The following is an 18,177-nucleotide window of genomic DNA, read 5'->3' as shown; positions in this document are numbered from 1 at the left end:
ATTCCATATGGTATATTTATATTCATAATACTTGAAATATATCTAATAAATATGGCTTCATTACTATTTCACACCCATTTTTTGTATAACATTTTAAGATGTATTCGGAATATTAGGAGTTTTAATCCAAGCCAAAAAAAAATTAAATCAAATACATTATTTAAAAAGATCAAGGACAAATATAAATAAACCACACAAAGAAGTTATTAAAAGAGAGTTGGAAAAATAAAAATAGGGTACAAATGGAATATTATCCTTTTATACATTACAGTTAGTTAACACAATCAAGTCTAAGCTTGCAAAACAAAGTAAAGGGAGCATTGAGATATACGGTAATCAGGAACTTGCTTACAGTGGTCAACAAGCATTAAGTGCAACCCACTATCTTAAACTTTTTACGAAGTCTAAACTAAGAAATCTGAAAGTAGCGAATAAGATGTCAAACATTATACGAACTTTGTGGTCGTTCATCAATGGCGGCAGAAGATGATTTCAGGGATGGCAGCGGTGAAGTTTCACCAGGTTTCACACTTTCACGACCCGGCGGTAAGCACCTTTTTGAAAAAAATGCAGCAATACTCTTCGGTCCCTCACTGCTTTTTTCTGACAGTTCAATCAGACATAGTTTAGATATTGAAACAAACAGCATCAAGACTTCGGGGAGAAATGTTTGGGATAGTGAAGATAGCATACCAGGTGTAACTGCCAAACCAAGCTTATCCAGAACTTCTTTCTTCACCTGGATAAAAATGAGAAAAATAAATTTCAGCATATACACACTAGACTCAATCACGAAGAGAGAGTGCTTGTGTACTAGACTCAATCACGAAGAGAGAGTGCTTGTGTCCCCAGACAGTCAAAATAGCATTGGCTTTTAAGGTCGTGATGCGCAAAATTTATTTACAGCTTGGCATCTCAATGACACAGAAACTTGGAGTCCAGGATTAAAAAAAAAGGTAAAGGATCACCCTCATTAACTTTATTAACCATTTATTGATCATGGAGAGGGAATTTGAAAGATTTATTAGGAATTATTCAACCCTTTGCCAAATGATGATAAACAGTCACCTACTGCCATCCCGATGAATAAATAGATACTACATTGCAAGTTTTCGGATGGCTTTGGTTCAACACAACTCCATACGAATCCAATTCAACGTAAAATCAATTGTTAAGGGGCCCAACCAGGTTAAGACAATTTGCATGTCCACTCCATATAAGTTCATTATGGGTCAAATGTTTGTTGGGTTTGTGACTACTATCCACCAATAGCAGCATTAAGGGTTTCATGGGAAGAAATGATATTTACACAACATACCAAGAATCACAACTGTAAACAGTTTAATTGGTATCCAAATGTGCTTGATAATGTTGTAAGGTGGGTAATATAAATCTACTTGCAAATTATACTTAAACGGTTAATTTTAATGTCTTTCACTAAAATAATTAGCAGCAATTGCTAGATTGTGAGATCTCCACCAAACTAACCTGCAAACGGTTATCAACATAGTCAGATACTTCACGCACTTTATTCTTCATCCAGGACTTGGGAACAGAAGGAAATTTGTGTTGCAAAGACACTAGCACTTTATTCATACCTTGAGAACAACTTTGAATAGTGGTCACCTGAAATGTTAACAAAACCTTTGTAAAGTGATAAAACTTGCATGCTATGCAATAAAATTAGCCACAAAATGAAAGTGGGAGACAGAATAAAAAGGGAAGCTTTCCCAAATCCCTACACCTGGCAAACAACTGACATCATGATTGATTGTTCCCTCAACCAACTTCACTACACTGAGTCTACCAAACTACACACATCTTGATAGATACATGAAAATTATCCAACTCAAACGCATAACTTACAATTATGGGTAGGTCTGAGTCAGGAATGGCCGCTATACCAGAACTTGCACTAGCACCACCTTTACCAATAGAGGGACGAACCTTTTGTTCCTCGTCTTGCATCTTAGCTATGGGTATTTCTACAAGTGAGCCGCCAGGAATTACGTACATACTCAAGGCCTGCAAGCACGTCTGCTCCAACTTAGAAATACCACTGATATTGTGATTTGATAAACACTCCTTGTCGTGAAACAAATTTGATATAATCAAGGGTTGATTTTTCCGGAGAGCATGCTCTGTCAAACTGTTTAGATATTTTTGTTGCCGAAGTAAAGCACAAAACTCCACACTCTCAACGTTATTCTTATAGCTAGATGAGCTATCATTCCCCTCAATCTCATCATCTATTTCCATGTCCACTTGTGCAGCACCCTATATAAATTAAACAAATATGACTAATCAGTTGTAGTGGCTTTAAGATTCAAAAACAGTTGCCTGTTACCGGTACAACTGTTCAAGGTGAAATAAAACAAGCCCTTGTTCATGCACCTATCCCAGCCCTTGCAATAGGCTGATAAAAGAATACAAAGCATGCATATGGATATTGAGACATCAAAAGGTCTAAACATCACTCATCTCAGAATCATTGAAATGCAAAACATTGTCATAACAAACACAAACTGATTACAGCAAAAACACCAAGCATATACCTCATCTGCGGATAGATAGCCATCTGGTACAAAAAAACCATCTTCACTTTCTTCATCAGATTTTGAGCATTCCTCTTGGCATTCCTCTTCATCTTTATCACAATCAGAAAGACTTTCACCAGGTTCCTCCTAAAACAGACAGAATGTTAGCAGATGAATGGCATCCATTGTAAATTAATTCAGTTAAATACAACAAAAATCAATTCACCTCTTCCCACTCCTCATCACTGCTGACATCATAATCCAGGCTTGGATCCTTCCTTAGCGGATGGCGTGGTCCAACAATATGACTAGAAATACATATTTTAATACACATAAGCAAACTCGAACAAGAAAATACAGAAAACACATCATAACATTCAAAAGCAAAATTACTGTTGATACTAGCTTTAAAGTAATCATTTATAGGCGTTTAATCAAATCAACAAAAGAGCCTCTGACAATAGTGACAATATCTGCATAACTAAATATTAGACGAACAGTAAAAATAAAAAAAAGTTCATTCATGAAGTACAATCTAACCTTTTTGTAGGCCAAACACCATAAAACGCAGGTCTATGAGACTTGTCAAACTGATATAATTGTCTCGCCCTATGGTACTTCTTACTATCATGAAGAGAACTATCTGCATTCACTGCACATGAACTGATATCAGAACTATCTTCACCCAATCTGTCCACGTGTTTCTCCATGTCCAACTCATCATCATGAATATCAGTTTTAATAGCTGTCAGCTTAAGCTCCTTAAAAGCTTCAGTCCTAGGCTTCTGACGTAAGCCCCAATTCTGTTTTCTGTTAGAGCGAATTGATTGTCTTAAAGAGCGCCATGAAGAAAAGTGTGACCTGAAAAGTGAACACTTTGAGTTAGATCTGAAAACAGAACAACCGGTATAAAAAAAGAATGTTGAAAGATACTTGCTTGCGAATATCCTCAAGTGTTACATCACTACTTGATGCGAGAGTACAATCCATTGAAAGTGTAGCTGACTCATACAAACTTTCGTTTTTGCTGCTTGACAAATCATCAGTTGATTTGGTTGAAGCTTTGTCATTCTCAGATGAGGAATTAGTTTTACATTTTTTCAGAAAACGCTCCATAATTGAGGCTTGCTTTTCTAAACTACGCTTCTTCTTTAACTCAGCTTCAGCTTTCTCTCGGCGTCGTTGATCCCTTTTTGTTTCCTCTACTTGCTTCTTTTGCTGTTGCCTCTTTACAGGACATTTCTCATCATTTTTGGCCTGACCTTGTGATAATTGTAAATCTGATTCCTAAAAGAATCAAGTAGTTGAAGAAATAAAGTCTTTAATAAACAAAAACTCGATCTTATTTCAATTTTTCATCACATGAATTCAGTCATAAAACAAATAATTAACATATTCATACACATACATAAACTGAATTATAACAGTAGATGCACCAATACATCATTTTTTGATCCCATGTCTCTGATACTGATACTTTCAGATACAAAAGGAATACATACTTATGCAATCAGTGTCCATTGTCTAATACAGTCTATAGAGTCATTCGGACAAGTGATTTTTTTTAAATAAAAAAATTGCCAATATATCATCATGTGCTCTAGTCTCTCCATTGGCACTCGTGAACACTGTAACTCCACTGGCTTTACATGGTAGTGCTGCTGTATCACCAGATTCAGAGCTGCTCAATTATCCTTTTGGGTCCCGGTACACAGAAATCAAATGGTGGTTTTGCCGTCCCTTTTTTCTTTTTTCAAAATGCATTTTTGTTTTGCCTTTATAATCTTAATTTCTCAATGTTTGAACTGCACCAATATCACCTAAAGCTGCATTTCAATTTTCACTCTAAAGTTAATATTTAATAATTCTTTAATATAGGTTGTTTGTCTGTTTTGCACTCCAACAAGGTCACCGAAACTTAACAAGCAATTTCTAGTGTCAGGTTAATTTTTAAAGTAATACATGTGTCACTATTATGTTAATTCTTACCGTGTGAAACATATTCAAGTTATAGTATATAATAACATTTCTATTCTATATCCTAAAGCTGTATTGTTATACTATATTAAAAAAAAAATATTCTTCTGTCTAAACCATTTCATTGTTACATCATCTATTATAATAAGTATCTTTTCATTTTAATATTATAAGTATTAAATATTTTTGCTATATACTTTTATTATATAGTACAAAAAATATATAATACTGCTTTAAAAAAATAAATTTGATTAGCAATTGCACTTATATACTTGCAAAAATATCAATGTCTAATAAATATATTTTTAATTCAAATTTTTTTAATATATTCTTTAAAAAGTAAAGCATCGTAAATTTTAAGAATAGGCATACCACTATATCCAATTCATAACATTTCCACGCATCGTAGGTTATAAGTTATAATAAATACCATCTAATGCGACAGACTATTATAATGCTGTTAGCTAGTAGAAATATTCATTTTGAACATATGTAAAACATGATTGCACTGCCCATGAGAGCAACATCAAGAAATAGCAACTTCAGCGATACAGAACATATAACAGGGTCAAAATAGCCTCACTTACATTGGGCTGTGTTTCTCTTTGCAGTTCATTGTGCATGCTTGCTTTCTCTTTCTCAGCTTCTCTTCTATTTCTCTCCAGCTGCTTAATTAGCAATTTACTTTCTTGATTTGCTCTTTTCTTGTCCCTACAATCATATGTTAGAAAATTAAACCAATCATCACAGACATTTAAATATTTGAGACAACAACCAAATCATGTCAGGAAGTGTACATGTCTTCACAGTTTTTCTGCAACGAACTTTCCACTAACAAGCGGATATCTGCCTCAGGAAAAGCTTTATTAAGCTTTGTCGATGCCCTCTTCAAGGCATCATTGTAATTTGGCTCACTCTCTAGCTTTTTCAAAGCTGATATCATTTCTGGAAAAAAAAAACAATTTTAGCAAAATACTTATTAAAGAAGCAAACAACCACATTCCCAAAACTTGATCAAATAAATAACTATTGGAAAGGCTAAATAAAATGAAACACCAACTACGAATGTAAATTATGGCAAGCTTCAGTATAATTACAGGTACAAAACAAACAAACAAAAGCCACAATACCAGAGACAGCTATAATCCTCTCATGGATCTTCTTCCGGCACATGCGTCGAACACCAAGCTGTCCTCGAACAGATTTCGGCATCAATTTCAAATCCCTCGTCTGCATCACCGATACAACAAGTATAAACAATTTAAATTTTGATGATCAAATCCTAGCATGCATGTTATACGATTGAATAATTAATGAACCAAAATTCAAGATAAGCAAGAATTCACAATCACCTCCCAACACCAGAGGCACGACTCCGCGTAGTCCTCCAACACATCAGCGTCGGCATTAGGCACGCCGTAAGTCACTCTCTGTCCAGCAAACAACACGCTACTCTTCACAGTAGCGTAGGTCACCGGCTCCGCCAGCACGATTGCGCCGCTACCGACCTCGCCGTTCAACCTATCGTGGATCTCGTCAACAAGCTTCGACAGCGGAAGGTCGCTCTCCTCCAACAGAGCCGACACGACGGCGTTTCGCGAACCGCCGCACTGACTCAGTTCGATGCGCACTTTCTCAGCCATCGCGTCCTTATAGTAGCGGAACAACGCCTGGAGCTCATTTCCTAGGGTTTCGAGGTACGCTTGCTTCTCCTCAGCACTCTTTAGGTTTTGCAGCAACGATTTCCTACTCCGCGGAGTGGTGGTCGTCTTGGCGCGATTCGATTTCGGATCTTGAGGAAGAGAACGAGGCGGAGTAGACACGTGTTCGGCGTTCCCGGCCATGGCCCCCGTCGGCGCTGCCATTTCCACCTCCAACACTTTTCCCAAAACCTGTTTTGAGTTTTGACAACGAATTCGGAACCTGTGAGATCTGTGGTAAAAACAATTGAACTTAACCCTATTTATTGTGATGTAGTGTGTAGGAGAATAGATGAAGAAAAAGGTTGGACATATATAAACAAGAATTATGGTAATGAAAAATTGGTTTTGGGGAAGAAATGAAAAGGTTGAGAATATAAACACAAAAAATGGGTAAGGGATTTGTTTTCGCGCCAAACTCGATTGATTTCGCTCCATTGCCGAATGTATTTTTCGGGTATCCAAATCAATTTTCGGGTATCCCGAACCCTGTTTTTGCCCATCTTGACCCGATAACAATAATGTATTACAGAGTAATCCAATTATTACTATTTCCTAATTTTGTTATTATTTTTTTTTTAATTTTGTTATTAAAGTTTTATTTTTTTCATATTTTAAAATTAATATATTTTAATTTAAAAATATTTAATAAAATATGAGCATAACTTGAAAAATGCATCATCACTTTGTTACTTGATTAATAGTAATATATGTGGAAAAAACTTTTCATAAATATCTATTGAAAAGAAGAAGAAAAAATCATAAATTAAAATTAATTTATGCTCAAATTCTATATATATATTGAAAAGCTTGTACAAATGAACTTATGAATAAAAAAAAATTAAACATGACTTCAACCAAAAATATGAAAATAGAAAAATATGACTAGTCAAATATTTTAAAAAAAACATAGATAATAATATTTAAAATCATAATACGTTAATGATAAAACTTAACCTGTAATTCGCTGCCTTTCTTATTCAGAAAATGAATAAAAAAATTGATTTGATAGTAAAGATATGTTTTATATTATAAAACTTAAAATTCTTATTTCCATCGTTAAGAAACTATTAAGTTATGATTTTGGTTTGAAAAAATAATATTTATTTTTTGCTTTTAAAAAGTTAGAGATATAGCATGTTAAAATTCAATATAATTTTTTTTTGTCAAATTAAATTGAATAACGTTTTAAGACAACAAATTGAATATAATTTTGGTAAACTAAACTCAACTATTTTGAGTAATTTCTAAACTAGTTTTACAGTTATTGACCTGTTTAAATTATTTTTAATATACATTTTTTAATTCCAATTTACAATAGCTTTATCTTTTTCGTGCAGTGTAGTTCAATGTTATAGATATCATCAAGTTATGGATTAGCTTTGGTAAATATTTGTTGATCCAAATTATGTGTTTCTAACTTATCTATGGAAATTTATGATTAAGTACTTTATATTAATGTGGTGGATTTACCTAGTCCTAGACAAAAGATTATCTTGGTTAAGTATAATGTGATAAAAAAAAAAAAGTATATATTTGATAAGGTTAAAAAGTTTGTTATTAGTTTATTTGACTATTTTAGAAACTAGTTTAATTATCATTAGAGGGTTTGTTAAAGTTATTTAAAATAATTTATTTTATTGGCTTTTACTTTATAAATTAGGAAATATTTTTTCTATTATTATCTTTAATATTTAAATTTTTTATTGTTTATATCTTATTATTTATTTTTAATTTTACAAAGATAAAAATTGAAAAATTATGAAAATAAACAAATTGATTAATATGTAATAGATACACTCATTTAAATAAATGACTTGTATAGATAGAAAAGCCATGTGTAATTTTAAAAAATAAATAAATAAGAGTAATAAAACTTATGTAATTATATCACTTTATAACATTTTACATTTATTAACTAATTTATCAGTTATTTTATTAGATGTTTTTATGTCAGAATAAGCAAGTCTATATCAAAAAATTAGTTAATAAATTTGTTGTTAGCTAATTTATTTTTTTTAATAATTTTATGTTACTTTAATCTTATGGGGGTGAGTCCTATTCAAAATAAGTTTTTGTTATTTAAATTTTGTTTCAAAATCTGATGGCACGTTTTATATATATTTTTTACTTTGACAAATTATTTTATTTGAATAAGTTTATCTCATAACCAAAATTATTTTTTCAAAAGATTAATTTGTTGGTTACTCAATTTAAATCATTATTACATTGAATTTCTCTTACAGCTGTTATTGTATTTAATTTGTACTTAACGTCATGTGATCAAATATTTATTACTCCAATTTGTAATATTAAATTTTATTTAATTTGAAGTACTTAAAACATTAAAAACAACTCAACAAATTCTAAAAATAGTGTAATAGTTAATTCATAAATTGAAATGGACAAAAGAAAATTAAAAAATAAGAAGAAGAAATATTAAAGTATAAGCAATGATAATGGAAGAAAAATAAATAAACTAAAATTTAAAAGCTAGTTGGTAGTTTATAAATCTCCTAAAACAAATTACTTTGATATATTTACCAAAAAAATGTGTTGACTTTACTAAATGTATTCCTAAGTTAATTCAATTAACTTATAGCTTGGAGCTTATTTATTCATTCATTATTATCTCTTAGTATTTAATACATTATTTTATTATTTCCGATTTCTTTAAAAGATGTTGAATATTTATTTTAGTCATTGCACTATTTTTATTATTGTGTGGGGTTACTTTTTAAGTTTGTATACAGTTAAATTTTTTTTAAAATAGTTAACATTAAAAATTGAAATAATCAATATTTCATTGCATGATATCATGTAAAAAGTATACACGATAAAAAAAAATCTCAAAGTACTAAAAATTTAAATTAAGAAATAAAATTCTAAAAAAATAAAATTTAAATTCGAGTAATACTCATTAAATCAAATAGTTTAAATAAAATGGCTTCTCAAAATAAACATAAAAACTACAAAACTTAAAAAATTAATTATTTTTAAATCTAAAATTATTATTACATAACTATATATTTTTATCTAAAAACAAAAAAAAAATACTATGTAGTTTTGTTACTTTAAGTCATTTTACATTTACATTTACAATATAGTTTAGATCTACCAAACACTTTTAAGTTAGCAATTTAATTTATCATCTCATAACTTACAAATAATGGTCATTGATTGACTTTAGAGATAGTATAAACAATAAAGAGTAATTATGTTATTAAATCCACATGTGACTTAAACAGTTTTTCGTTTATTTGAACACTTTTATTTTACACAGAATGAAGAAAAAATAAAAAGTATTGTGGATAAACATTTTTTTTTCTTAAATCCATTTTATGGGTATTGATCTATTTTGTTGTTCAAAAGTAACAGCAAGTGGATTTAAAAGTTGTAGATGGTTTCCAATGTTGTTACCGTTAGGTCTGTGGCACGCTCTTCAATGGCAATTTGTTAGGTTCTGCCATGCTCTGATGCTACATAACTCTCCATTGCAACTTTCAATGTCTGGTGTGAGAAAAAAACACGAATGGGGAAACAAAATTTGGTTCAGAGCAGCATAGCCGTTAGACAAAGATTTATTTGAAATTACAAAGAGAACATACCTTTTAATTACTCAAACAAGACAATTTATTGTTCATGGTCTTCGAAAGTTTCATTTCAAAGCACGCTGGAAAATCACCCAACAATTTATTTTCTGTGTCATTGAATTAAAATAAGTTTTTTATTATTTTTTTTTAGTGTTGAAGTACTTGTTTTTAAGATATGAAATTTATCACAGTCAATTTTGTTATTAAAAATAAATAGTTACATGTCCAACTTATGTATTGAGGCTAGTAAGATCTCTCAAACATGCAAATTAAGATGATTATGACATGTTAAACATGTAAATTAAATAAAGTGTCACATGTCAAATATATGTGTGTGTGGTTATCACCATCAAACATAAGGTGTAAGATGGGTGCTACCTGTTGGACATGCACATTAAAATGAGTGACACTTGTTCAACATGTGTAGTGAAATGAGTGTGATGTGTTGGACATGCAAAGCGAGACGTGTATAATGTAGAGTGAGATGAGTGTTAGACATGTAGAGCTAAATAAAACAAGTGGTGTGTCCAACTTTGGTTGTATAACGATGATTTTTTTATATATCTCACTTTAGGTGTTAATTTTTAGAGTGCTAACTTTTAGTTAAGTCATGATGTTTTATAATCTTTAGCAACATCGAAGAAAATTTTAAGATCAATTGTCTTAAATATTTTATTTTGTATAAGATTGAATCACTTCTAAATTGATTCATATATTTTTTTTTATTTCCGATAAAAAAATCTACACGAATGAGTAGAAATAAGTTTTTGCACACATTTTGGCCAAAACTTCAAATTCTGAACAGCTTCATATACTTAACTTTATGTTTAAATACAACTATCTCATAATCAATGTTCAGACTCAAACTATCATATGCATAGAAATTCACAATCAAACAAGACACGATCATTCTACATTTCTAAACTTCAATATTTTTCTCACTGCTTAGGATTAACTTAACTTTGACCCTTTACTTACATAAAAATGATAGTTTATCTTACCTAAAAAATCGGTTGACCTAAGGAACCACCTAAACAACTGAAGAATTTCAAAATTTTAAAAGATATAAACTACATAATCAAATACGACCAAAATCAAATAAAACCCGAGAGATTTACTTTACTTGACTGACTAAACCAAGATAAGTATCAAGCAAAGCATATATAAGCATGAAAAGTAAAATAAAGGATTTTAAAAATAAAAAAACATTTACTTTAATATGAAAATTAATCAAGTAAAAAGGGTAATAACTCACCTTTTAAAAAAAGTTGAGAACTAAAGTGAAAATTCAAGTTAGAGGATAGAAAAAAACTTAGAAATTTGCATGTGGGAAAGAGAGAGAAAATATTATTTTCACAACTATAACTTTTTTTTATAATAATAATAATAATAATCTAAAAATACCATTAAAACAATAGTATATGACAATAATATGAAACAAAGTAACATTAAGAAAAAGTATTTAAAATAGAAATTTATATGTAAAGATCCATTTATATATAAGTTGAAGTTTTTTTGATCGTTTATAGGTGCTGAATCGTATAGTGATTCAAGATTATTTGATGGGTATCATCGTTTGTTAAATAATTATTATTTTGAATCGTTTAACCTTTTGTTTAATTTTTATAAGTGCTGATTCCTTGTATAGTTATGAAACTCAACCGTTGTATTTTGTTTGTATGAGAAACATTCTTAGTGGGAAGTTGTAAGACAATTATTTTTTATCTTGTATTTGAGAACAATTTAATCATTAGTATTTTCAACTTAAGAGCTAAGTGAATTAGAGTAATTATAATTAAACCCACAAGCTTGATTGTGTTTATGCTTAACACTATCTATTTCATAATTAGGATTGAGAAACTCATATTTGAGAAAAATTACTTAACAAGATAATATTTATATCTACACACAAAATCTTATAAATTCAATCAACAAAATATTTTTTTAATTTTTTTTTATAATTTTTAATACCAGATCATTATCCTTTTAGTTTTTTAAATTCCAATTAAACAATACTGGATGTCATTCTTCTCTAAATAAATATTACCGATATTTTTCTATCAAATATCTTAATTTTTTACGTTTTAATATACATACATATATATATATATATATATATATTTGAAATTTCAATTAAATACTCTATATTTTACTTGCTTGTTAAGGACAAGAAAATAAAATGGAAAATTGTCTGACAAAATAATTTTTATTAGATAAAATACTTTTAAGAAGTTATTTTTATAAAAACCACCAAACATACTTTTAGCTCGAAGAAACTTGTTGACTTTACAGTTTCAATTTTTAAAAGTTTTATTCTTGTAAGAAAGATAAAAAAAATCTTAAACTTGATGTTAGATATATATTAAGAATGTGTTATTACACTTCGATTTTAAATTTACGACTTTAATTATGAAGTCTATAAAAAGATAGGGACTCAACATGAAATACCTATATCAACATTATTGATCATTCATTAGTTAGTGCAATAATTATACGACTTTATTAAATAATGGATTATTTTTCAAATCACAATTTATAAATCCAATAAAAAAATACATTGAAAATATTATTCTCTTCTCTCTTTCATTTGGAAGCCAATGTTTATTTTTTCAAAAGAAAAAAATGTAGATTAATATTTTTTATTTATTTTCCTTCATTGTTATTTCCTTGCATAATTTGTTATATTGTGATTATCCAATCCTTGTTTTTTTTTTCTTACTTAAGTTAATAATTGTGGAAGTATTTTATGAATTTGGAGAAGTTTTTAATTTAGTATTGTATTTTTTTTAAGTTTTTATTTTTGATTTGACAATAGAATTAATTTTTCTTCTTAAATTTGTTTTCTGAAAAGTTGTAAAATGCATAATATGTGTTGAGCAAAAATGTTTGTAATGTGAAGAAAAATAAGATCCACAGAAAATTGAGGTTGGGCTCGGATTATGATCCAATAGCGCACGAACTTGGTCCACTAAAAACCAACGGTCCATGTTAAATCTCTTAACCATTTCACCTTGGTATCACATGCATGCACCACACAAATAATAACCCCCAAAACAAAAAATCAAAAAAACTTAGCAATTTTGAAGGAAATGCTCAGAAGCAGCACTTTAGCACAGAGTGTTACAGTCACCTGTGTTCGTCACAGTCACAGACAATGGCACCAATCAATTCCCGTGAACTATAGATTCTGTGACGCTGCTCGTAACGGTCTATCATCGAACTCCGCGATCTTCAGGTGGAATAGAAAATCGAATTGTAAGCGTAACAGCTGTGGAATGGGAACCTTCACGACGCGCGCGTTGGCGCAGCCGCTGACCAACGCCGACGAACTCATCGATTCCGTCGAAACGTTTATCTTCGACTGCGACGGTTTGTTACTGATTTTGAAGGCTTCAACTATTTGTATCTACGTCATTTCATTTTTGTACTGATTCAGGAAGAGTTTAATGCTTATGCAATTTTCAACTAAAATGTTTTTATATTTTCTGTTCAATTACTTGAAGATCAACCTAAGTATAACTAACTATTGTAAAATTACATGTATATGCCAAAACTGAAACTAGACTAAAGCTTGAAATGAAGTCGGTTATAGAGATTGAATGAGTAATTTAACAAAAAAAATTCTATACTGTTTATTTTTTGTACGCTGTTAGATCAATTTCCTTTACATTATCAATCAATCAGAAGCCAACTTTTAAAAGAGTTGTTATGCAATTAAATCAAAGTATGATAATAAATTGCTAATATGTGATTATGGTGCATTTTAGTTAAATTGTAAAGAAAGTTAGTTTTGAAGTTATGAGTTTAATATTCCAGCTTGTCCGTGTCAGGTTAATAGATATCGTACGTGATATTTGTATACAGAAAACTCTCACAAAAGTGACCTGAGCAATTTATGGAAAAAATGGTGATGATTGATTTTTTGTGAGGTTCTTCGGGGCAAAATTACAATATGAATATGATTCCTGCTTCTTGTTCTGTTTTTGCTTTATCTATTCCCTTGGGTTATTTTTCAAAGTATTTTGCCATTATGCGAATTTCCTTTACCGTTAAAACTTAATTTGCAGGAGTTATATGGAAAGGTGACAAATTAATAGGAGGAGTGCCTGAAACACTTGACATGCTTCGGTCAAAGGTTTGTGTGCTAATGTAGGCACTAGGCTTTTACCTGCAAGTGTCAATGTGAACTATCCTTCAATTTATTGTTGTTCATTTTAAGCAAAAAAGTCTGAGGTTTGCGTTTCTTAATAAACTTCTTTAGGGAAAAAGATTAGTTTTTGTCACCAACAACTCAACGAAGTCTAGGAAGCAGTATGGAAAGAAATTTGAATCCCTTGGCCTGAATGTCAGCGAGGTTAGCCCACATTTGTTTTTCCTCACACTTTATTTGCACTGAAATTGTTTAGTGAGTAATAATGAATTTGTAATCTTTAATTATTGTGCTATTTCAGGAGGAGATTTTTGCGTCATCCTTTGCTGCTGCTGCATATTTGAAGTCCATTGATTTCCCAAAAGATAAAAAGGTAATATATCATCTTTTGCTTTGCAGTAGGACCCAAACTAATATCAAGTATTTAATCTAGGAACTCTTTTAACCTCAAATGGTACCCTTAGTTAACATTAGGGGTAAATTAACACTGATCTCCAGTTAGCAGCAGCTGCATCTTTTTTTGGGTTAGTTGTAAGATGGGAGGATGAATGGAGGTGCAACAAATAATTTTCTAGTAGGTTTATAGGGCATAGGAAAACCTAAGAAAACTGTAGAAGAAACAATTAAAAAGGGCCTTGCCCAAAATGGCCGCAATGCAAATTTGGATTTTGATAAAACCTACTGGGCAGTGTCTTTGATTACCATATGACATAATATGAATTATATGATACATTTGGAATCCAAAAAAATAATTGTATTTTGAGGCCAGGCTAAGAACAAGTGAAGTTAACGATATTTATGTGTAAACTCGTATAGTAATTGTAATGCTGAACTTAATACTTGCGCGATATATGTAATTGTAAACTATATTTCTCAAGCAATACTTCAGAACATTATCATTTGAATCATGTTGCACCTGAATACTATATCTTTCATAATTATTAACTATTTCTCGAACCAGTTTATAAGGCTGAAAGTAAAGGACTGATAGATGAACATGATTTAGGTTTATGTCATTGGAGAAGATGGCATCTTGAAAGAGCTTGAGCTTGCTGGATATCAATACATTGGTGGGCCGGTATGTACTATTGAGTTCCATATGCAAAATATTTACGGTCTGATCAGTCGGTCACAGTGTAATATTATTTGTTTGTTTGTTTCTTTTTTTCTTTTTAAATCAGTTTGATATATAATAATGCATATAAATTAGATTTGAATGATAATGCATAGGATATAATGATCTCAGCATCTAATGCAGAAGAAAGCGCAGAAAGTCAAACAAAACTACTAGATGATGAACATAGTACTTATATGTCTTTCCAAGGGTAAATAAGAAGTGAAAAAATAGTTATGCATATGTAATGTATAAGTCTTCCATTAGTATGGAATTATCCTTATGTCTGATTTCTCTGTCCCACTTTTATATGCATGTTCTTCATTTAGGAAGATGGCGGGAAAAAGATAGAACTGAAGCCAGGTTTTTTGATGGAGCACGATGAAGATGTATGTGCTTCCTGTCTTTATTGATAGTTTTCAGATTTTTATTTGATATTATTTGCAGTTCCTGTAAAAAAATGTGTATATTTATTAGGTTGGAGCAGTTGTTGTTGGGTTTGATCGCTACTTCAACTACTATAAAATCCAGTAAGATTTCAAAACTGTCACTGAAAAATTACGGACACGAATATGCAGTAGAGTTAGAGAGATAGCATGCAATGTTTCTATTTTATTTTCCTTTTTCTTTATAAGATGTTGCTGTCATTGAGTTCCAAGCAAAAGAGATATCTTATTCTTTCAAATCTGTACTTGTTCATGTAGAAGAGGATTTGTCTTTTCTTCGGTTAGCAAAATCTGGGTTTTATGAGCCTGGAATGTTTTAGTTAAAGCACCTGATATTACATGTATTTTAACATACAATAATGTTTGTCTTGCACTATTTTATGGGGTTGTGAGATGAGCTGAAAGAAGAGAGAAATAATGGAAAGGGAAAAGGAAGAAAAACAAATGTGAAAAATGTGATACATTATGTGACGGAAAAGGAAATGATAGGTAGAAATGAAGTAAGAGAAAGGGGTGTGAGAAAATAATATCCTTTAGCATGAGAATGATAATGATGGCAATCCTATTTCAAAAGTCAGGCTAAAGGTAGATAGAAACTCTGTATTATTATTAAATATTAATTTTTCTTCGTGATGAAAGGTATGGAACACTCTGCATACGTGAAAACCCTGGATGCCTTTTTATTGCTACAAATCGAGATGCTGTTACTCATCTTACAGATGCTCAAGAATGGGCAGGTTTGTCTTTCTTTCTTCTCTCCCTATTGACTTCTTTTACTACTTTGTGCATAATAATCTAGTGAGCCGTTCGATTTTTCTTTATTATGCTACACTCACAGAATTAGAGCAGATTACATTAAGAAAACAGCAAAATAAGTTTTTCAAAGCAGGTTCACTAACTAGTAACAGTTCAAAGCATTAACAACATGGGAAATATGATTATGCACTTGTTGAAATGGTATTAAATAATTTGTGCTTGCATTTCAGGTGGGGGCTCTATGGTTGGCGCCCTCAGTGGATCTACTCAACGTGAGCCACTAGTTGTTGGAAAACCCTCAACGTTTATGATGGATTACTTAGCAAACGAGTAAAAAGCTTTCTATTACCTTATTCTTATTCTCAGTGCATGATAGATAAATTATCTGTGGCATAAATAGTCTGACGTGAGTGAATGACATTGTGTTGCTTAATGTTTTTTATGCGTGGTCTTCCTATGACATGACATTTTAAATCTTGACACAACTCTTATCTATTTACACATCTTTGCACCAAATCATTACTTCTTCACATTTCCCATCTTTTGTTGCTGTAATGGATCACTTTCCCTGCCTTTAAGGGTAATGTGATCAATTAATAAAAAAACTTTCGTAGTTTTGTAGAGAAAGAGGGAAAGAAGAAACCTTTGATTTGTTCAATTGTCAAGAAATCCAGATTTTTATTGGGATCACAGATTATTAAACTGTCCTATTTATTCATCATATATTTTTAACCATAAAGTGTTTATGCCGCATGTTTTTCAATGGGAAATGGGGAATGAAAAAGGACACTGGCCACTGATGCCCCACGGGAGCTGAGGGAATATAGGGATGAGAAAGTTTAGAGACTTCATCACTATTTTTAGTAGACCAGTTTCTGTTTAAGGCAATGGATAGTGAACTGTAAATAGTTTTTCTCTCTAGAATTTCCTTTTAACTGTTGTAATTTCATTGAACAGATTTGGCATTTCGAAGTCACAGATATGCATGGTTGGGGACAGACTAGACACTGATATCTTATTTGGGCAAAATGGTGGTTGCAAAACTCTTCTTGTGCTCTCAGGAGTCACCACACTGCCCATGCTCCAGAGTCCTAACAACGCCATACAACCAGACTTCTATACCAACAAAATTTCAGATTTTCTTTCCCTGAAAGCTGCAGCTGTGTGACCATACAGTTTACATTTATAAATTATAAATGTATCCCCAATTGAAGATGGGGAAGGAGAGTCATGTATTTTATTTAAGAAGTAAATTGGAAATAGAAAAAGTTCCTTTAAAGAGAATTATGTTACAAGATTATGAAACGAACACTTTGATTATCTGTCAACATAAATCTTAATTATACAAACTGTTATGCGAACTATCTTATGATGTTTATGTTTAAACATCATCTGGAAAATGTGAACGGAGTCTCCAAGAGTGACGTAACGATTCTTGAAGAATTAAAGCAAAAAGGAAAACGTAGTTCTTCTTTTACATGATTTGAATTTCACTACATATTCTTTTACAAACTATGCAAACTATCTTATGATGTTTATGTTTAGACATCATCTGGAAAATGTGAAAGGAGTCTCCCAGAGTGACGTAACGATTCTTGAAGAATTAAAGCAAAAATGAAAACGTAGTAGTTCTTCTATTTGAATTTCACTACATATTCTTTTACATTGTAAAAACCTTTCAATTTTTTTATCACTGCATTATGTAGAATTTAAAAAAAATGAGAACATAGATTTGAGTTTCACTATATTGATAATCTTACATTGTAAAACAGAGATTTGAATTTCACATTGATGTTTTCAATTTTTATCACTGCATTATTTACATGCAGTGATAATGTGATAAGTGATATAATTTTTTAGTTAAGAGGAATTTTTTTAAACAATTTTTATACAAAAGGCACTTA

At 30.9% G+C, this 18,177-nt stretch overlaps 2 protein-coding genes across 2 annotated transcripts; one reads left to right on the top strand and one right to left on the bottom strand.

Annotated features, from left to right (window-relative positions):
* Nucleotides 1-232: 232 nt before the first annotated feature.
* On the bottom strand, nt 233-6,645 carry LOC137823773 (chromatin assembly factor 1 subunit FAS1). The gene is made up of 12 exons (XM_068629038.1): nt 5,867-6,645; nt 5,645-5,744; nt 5,312-5,459; nt 5,102-5,225; nt 3,475-3,824; nt 3,078-3,398; nt 2,764-2,845; nt 2,556-2,684; nt 1,867-2,277; nt 1,489-1,626; nt 694-739; nt 233-603 (listed from the first exon to the last, which is right to left on the bottom strand). Exons 1-12 carry the CDS (start codon nt 6,377-6,379, stop codon nt 440-442), a joined length of 2,526 nt encoding a protein of 841 aa, XP_068485139.1. The 5' UTR covers nt 6,380-6,645; the 3' UTR covers nt 233-439.
* Nucleotides 6,646-12,705: 6,060 nt separating this feature from the next.
* LOC137823390 (phosphoglycolate phosphatase 1A, chloroplastic-like) lies at nt 12,706-17,557 on the top strand. Its single transcript, XM_068628496.1, has 10 exons — nt 12,706-13,176; nt 13,875-13,942; nt 14,069-14,161; nt 14,259-14,330; nt 14,964-15,035; nt 15,401-15,460; nt 15,549-15,601; nt 16,157-16,254; nt 16,504-16,603; nt 17,231-17,557. Exons 1-10 carry the CDS (start codon nt 12,897-12,899, stop codon nt 17,439-17,441), a joined length of 1,107 nt encoding a protein of 368 aa, XP_068484597.1. The 5' UTR covers nt 12,706-12,896; the 3' UTR covers nt 17,442-17,557.
* Nucleotides 17,558-18,177: the final 620 nt, after the last annotated feature.

This window comes from Phaseolus vulgaris, chromosome 8 (genome assembly GCF_000499845.2).
Source record: "Phaseolus vulgaris cultivar G19833 chromosome 8, P. vulgaris v2.0, whole genome shotgun sequence".
In the NCBI taxonomy this organism is placed as follows: Eukaryota; Viridiplantae; Streptophyta; class Magnoliopsida; order Fabales; family Fabaceae; genus Phaseolus; species Phaseolus vulgaris.
This window is presented reverse-complemented; position numbering and strand designations above follow the sequence as displayed.

Excerpts from the sequence above, each read along its gene's own strand:
- LOC137823390 (XM_068628496.1), top strand. The coding sequence starts at position 12,897 with ATGCTCAGAAGCAGCACTTTAGCACAGAGTGTTACAGTCACCTGTGTT. Across the intron at positions 13,943-14,068 it reads TTGACATGCTTCGGTCAAAG|GGAAAAAGATTAGTTTTTGT; the intron begins GTTTGTGTGCTA and ends AAACTTCTTTAG. Across the intron at positions 16,255-16,503 it reads AGATGCTCAAGAATGGGCAG|GTGGGGGCTCTATGGTTGGC; the intron begins GTTTGTCTTTCT and ends CTTGCATTTCAG.
- LOC137823773 (XM_068629038.1), bottom strand. The coding sequence starts at position 6,379 with ATGGCAGCGCCGACGGGGGCCATGGCCGGGAACGCCGAACACGTGTCT. Across the intron at positions 5,460-5,644 it reads GAGGATTATAGCTGTCTCTG|AAATGATATCAGCTTTGAAA; the intron begins GTATTGTGGCTT and ends TTTTTTTTCCAG. Across the intron at positions 604-693 it reads TGGTTTGGCAGTTACACCTG|AAAAAAGCAGTGAGGGACCG; the intron begins GTATGCTATCTT and ends TTGAACTGTCAG.